Here is a 4853-nt window from a genome sequence, read left to right on the forward strand (position 1 = left end):
GTCCAACCTGGCCTTGGACACTCCCAGGGATGGGGCAGCCACATCCCAGGTGCCCAGCAGGGATGTCCCACCCACCCACCTCACCTGGGATCTCGTGCAGGAACTCGTGGGAGGTGCGGGACAGGATCCGGACCCCGTCCAGCTCGGGCACCAGGTGGGAATCCTCATCCAGGACAAAGCTGTGCTCCCGCTAAGGGCTGGGGGGACACGGCTCTGGGTGCAACCCCGACCCCCCCACTGCTGAGGGCACCACGGGGCTGGGGGGGGCTCACAGGGGAGGGTCCCTTCCTCCCCTCCTCCCTGCCAGGATGGGGCCAGGTATCCCTGTAAATACCTGCCTCTGGGACAGCGGGAGGAAGGACTTGGGAGGGAGTGGGGGGACTGGGAGCATCCCATGGGACAGGGAAAGGGCCTGGGAGAGACTGTGGGGGCTGCAGAGCACTTGGGGGGGCAGGAATCCCCCACCCACCCTGGGCAGGGCCAGTGCTCCCACCACAGGGAGTGGGACCCCCGGAATAGGGGGGGCTGGAGGGGTTGGGAAGGGCCAGGGGGGCTTTGCTGCTCCCCAGGAGCAGGAGGGGAGGGGGGATCCCAACAGCACATGGGCAGGGCCCTGTGCCCACCCTGGGGGGCTCCGAGGTGACCCCGGGGACAGCAGTGACTGGGATGGAGCCAGGAGTTTGGGCTGGCTTTTGGGAACACCCCCGGCCCCTCTTCCCAAAGGATACCGGATGCACTCCGAGGAATTCCCCACCACCATGAGCTGCCTCTCCCAGGCCACCACCACGGCTCGCTGCCGGCTGCGGGGCCGCCGGCACCTGCGGGGCCCCCCCCCCCTTAACCCCCTGCACCCCCAGGGCTGGGGGGGACACTGGGGGATCCCACAGAGCCCAGGGAACCCCCACCCATTAACCCCCTGTGCCCCCAGGGCTGGGGGGGACACTGGGGGATCCCACAGAGCCCAGGGGACCCCCACCCCTTAACCACGGTCCCTGCAGCCCCCAGGGCTGAGGGGGGACACTGAGGGGTCCCACAGAGCCCACGGGACCCCCACCCATTAACCCCAACCTCTGCAGCCCCCAGGGCTGGGCAGGGACACCAGGGGGTCCCACAGAGCCCAGGGGACCCCCACCCCTTAACCCCAGCCCCTGCAGCCCCCCAGGCTGAGTGGGGACACCAGGGGGTCCCACAGAGACCAGGGGATCCCGGGAAAGGCTCGGGGGGTCCCAGGTGGGCAGTGCCAGGGGCAGGGACCACCCACTCACCAAACCATTTGCTTGGGGGGGGATCGGATGGTGCTGTTGAACTCGCAGAACTTCTCCTGGGGGAGAGAGGGGGGATCAGGGAACACACCTGGACAGGTGGGAAGGGCCCAGCAGTGTGGGAGCCAGGGATAAACTCAGGTGAAGGATACCTGGATTTTCATTTGTTTTTAATCAAACTAAACCAAGTCCATTCTAATTCCAATTTGAGGAAATTAATACCCAGAAAAGAATTTCGCTTGTGCAAAGAAAAAATGCCAGATTTCACATTTGGGCTTTACTTTAGTCATAAAATCACTCATTAATTTTTTGCCTGATTATTAAAAATATATCTCCACTGCTGTGGCTCCAGCAATTCAGAGTTGCTACACTCCTGAACTCCCTCCTCAGACTTCCAGCATGGCCACAGACAGACAATTCTGATATATAACGTGAATCAAATGTTATATATTACATATATACACATGGGCTCCTGCAGCCCTGAGCCTGTGGGGACCCCCAGGGACCCCGTGTGACCCCCAGTGCCCCCCCAGGCTCACCTTGAGCGTGGCCAGGCCCATCCAGATGTATCCAGAGTCGCAGAACAGGGCGAGGAGCCGGTGGTTGAAGGACACAGCCATGTGCAGGAACGGCCCCGCCGAGGGGCTCAGCCCGGGGGGGGTCTGGGCAGGACAGGGGGGACGTGGGGACACGTCCTGGGGTCCCAGAGTGTCCCCCTGGGTGGGAGGGGCTGGGGGAGGGTCAGAGCTGGGGGGCCCTTCCCTCCCACTCAGACCTGTGGGCAGGATGGGGCACAAATGGGACAGTGGGAGGGAGGAGCTGGGAGAGAGTGTGGAGGGCTGGGAGCATCCCATGGGACAGGGAAAGGACCTGGGAGTGAGTGTGGGGGCTGGGAGCATCCCATGGGACACTGGGGACAGGGGAAGGGCCTGGGAACATCCCCTGGGACACCGGGACTGGGGAAGGATCTGGAGCACCCCCTGGGACATTTGGGACTGGGGAAGGACCTGGAGCACCCCCTGGGACATTTGGGACAGGAGAAGGACCTGGCAGCACCCCCTGGGACACAGGGACAGGGCCCACAGCCCCCTGTTCCCACGTTCCCACATCTCCTCACCACGCTGGAGCAGGAGGTGTTGTCCAGCAGGAAAAGCTCTGGTCCCACAGCCAGGAGCACCACGGTCACCCTGTCCTGGGACAGCACAGCCCAGCACCCCGGGGGCTGCTGCAGCCCTGGGGGGACAGTGTGAGACAGGTATGGGGGGACAGGGGGACACAGGGGGGCACAGGGGGGTACAGGGAACACAGAGGGGCACAGGGAACACACGGGGGCACAGGGGGTCACAGGGAACACAGGGGGGCACAGGGGGGCACAGGGAACACAGGGGAGCACAGGGGGGCACAGGGAACACAGGGGAGCACAGGGGGTACAGGGGGGCACAGGGGGACACAGAGGGGCACACAGGGCTACAGGGGGGCACACAGGGCTACAGGGGGGCACAGGGGGGCACAGGGGGGCACACAGGGGTACAGGGGGGCACACAGGGGTACAGGGGGGCACAGGGGGGCACAGGGAACACAGGGAACACAGGGGACACGGGGGGCACAGGGGGGCACACAGGGGTACAGGGGGGCAGAGGGGGGCACAGGGACACCCACCAGGGACCTCGGGCAGGCGGCGCAGCTTGAGGTCGTCGATGTTGGTGGCCAGGGAGAAGCGGAAGGCCCCGGTCAGGATGGCCACGCCTGTCCCGAACTCCGTGTGGAAAACCTGAGCCTCCAGCACGTGGTTCTGCAGCACCTCCTGCACCCAGAGACGGTGTGGGGGCACTGGGGGCACTGGGGGGGCCCAGCTCACAGAGCCAGCACGGAGGGGATTGTCCTGGCCTCAGGAGCCACGGGGACACATCCATCCCAGTGCACTCCCGAGGGCTGGGAGAGCCCCTCACTCGATTCCATGTCCCCCAAACCCCACCCTGGGCATCTCACAAGGGCCTGGAGTGATAGGACAAGGGGCAATGGCTTCCCACTGGAAAATGGGAGGTTTGGGTGGGATACTGAGAGGGAATTCCTCCCTGTGAGGGTGGGCAGGCCCTGGCACAGGCTGCCCAGAGAAGCTGTGGCTGCTCCTGGATCCCTGGAAGTGTCCAAGGCCAGGTTGGACGGGGCTTGGAGCAACCTGGTCACTGGAAGGTGTCCCTGCCCATGGCAGGGGGTGGGATTGATGGGATCTGAGGTGCCCTCCCCCAGCCCCCCGTGCCCCCAGCCCCTCACGTTTCCCATGCTGAAGTGCCGTTTGAACTCGCAGAACAAGTTGTAGACCAGCACAGTCCCGTCCTCCTGGATGCACAGCAGGTCCTCCCCCGCCGTCCAGCCCAGGTGCACCAGGCGGCCGCTCTTCCACTGGGGAACGGTGGGAATGGGGCAGGAATGGGGTGGGAATGGGTGGGAATGGTCACCCTGGGGTGCTCCAGACAGCCCAGAGCCAGGGCAGCCCTCCAGGGACACACGAGAGGCCACGGCTGAGGCTGAGCTCTGACTCCTTCTCCAGAGCCTGGAGACCTCACCTGGAGGTCCAACATCTCCTCCAAAGGTCTGACACCTCCTCCAAAGGCCTGACACCTCCTTCAAAGGCCTGGTACCTCACCTGCCCTGGCACCGTTCCCTGTCCCTCCACTGCCCTGTGTCCACCCCAGCCCCAGGCAGAAGGAAGGGAGGATGTTCCTGCTGCTCCAACTCCCAGCCCATCCTCTTCTCCCAGTCCTGGGCAGCAGGGAGAGAGGGATGTTCCTGTTGCTCTAATTCTACTGCTCCAATTCCGTCCCATCCTTTTCTCCCAGGCCAAGTCAGGGACGAAGAGAAGATGCTCCTGCTGCTCCAATTCTGCTCCAACCTCATCCCACCCTCTTCTCTCATCCCTGGGCAGCTCCTTCCCCCCACTCCCCCAGTCCCCCTTGCACCCCCCACCCCTCCCATCTCCGGTGCCCCCGAGGGGGTCTGTCCCTGTCCCCCATCCCCGTCCCCCCCAGAGGGGGTCCCAGCCCCCCAGCTCACCGGGACACTGGCCAGGAGCAGCCCCGAGGCCGAGTAGATCTCCAGGAGCGGGCGGGAGCTGGGGGCCTTGTCCCTCCGGGAATTCCTCAGCAGGGCTGGGGGGGGGGGGACAGGCCGTCAGGAAAGGGGGGGGGGGTCTCGGGGATCCGGGGGGGGGCTGCACCCACCTATGGGCCCCCCATACGGGGCAGCGGCCACCACACAGTCCCGCAGGTCCTCCCGCAGCCCCCATTCCATGGAGTACAGCTCCAGCTTCCTGCGGGACACCCGGACAGAGGGATGGAGAGACAGATGGATAGACAGGAGGAGGGATGGGGGGGGCAGGGACGGTGCCCACCCCCAGCCAGCCCTGGGACCCCCGACATGCCCCGGGAGCTCCCAGATCAGCCCCAAGACCGTGGACACCCTGGGATCCCCCAGCTGGACACAGGACCCCCAGCGACCCCCGGGACCCCCCCAGTCAGCCCTGGGACCCAGAGCCGCCACAGGACCCCCCAGTCAGCCCTGGGACCCCCCCAGACCATCCCGGAGACCCAC

General features: G+C 65.4%; 1 protein-coding gene across 1 annotated transcript in view; it reads right to left on the reverse strand.

Annotated features, from left to right (window-relative positions):
• Positions 1-79: 79 nt before the first annotated feature.
• LOC113941136 (vacuolar protein sorting-associated protein 16 homolog) overlaps positions 80-4853 on the reverse strand; it is a gene marked incomplete at its 3' end in the record, with an annotated part of 5469 nt that continues 695 nt past the window's right edge. Inside the window, exons 2-10 of the mRNA XM_027632293.1 lie at positions 4484-4572; positions 4317-4411; positions 3537-3665; positions 2922-3066; positions 2380-2495; positions 1802-1924; positions 1266-1321; positions 729-818; positions 80-179 (exon numbers count right to left, since the gene is read on the reverse strand). Of these exons, the coding sequence (XP_027488094.1) occupies positions 80-179; positions 729-818; positions 1266-1321; positions 1802-1924; positions 2380-2495; positions 2922-3066; positions 3537-3665; positions 4317-4411; positions 4484-4572 (943 nt within the window). The remainder of the gene's footprint in view (positions 180-728; positions 819-1265; positions 1322-1801; positions 1925-2379; positions 2496-2921; positions 3067-3536; positions 3666-4316; positions 4412-4483; positions 4573-4853) is intronic.

The sequence above is a fragment of the Corapipo altera genome, unplaced genomic scaffold (genome assembly GCF_003945725.1).
Source record: "Corapipo altera isolate COAL_440 unplaced genomic scaffold, ASM394572v1 61317, whole genome shotgun sequence".
In the NCBI taxonomy this organism is placed as follows: Eukaryota; Metazoa; Chordata; class Aves; order Passeriformes; family Pipridae; genus Corapipo; species Corapipo altera.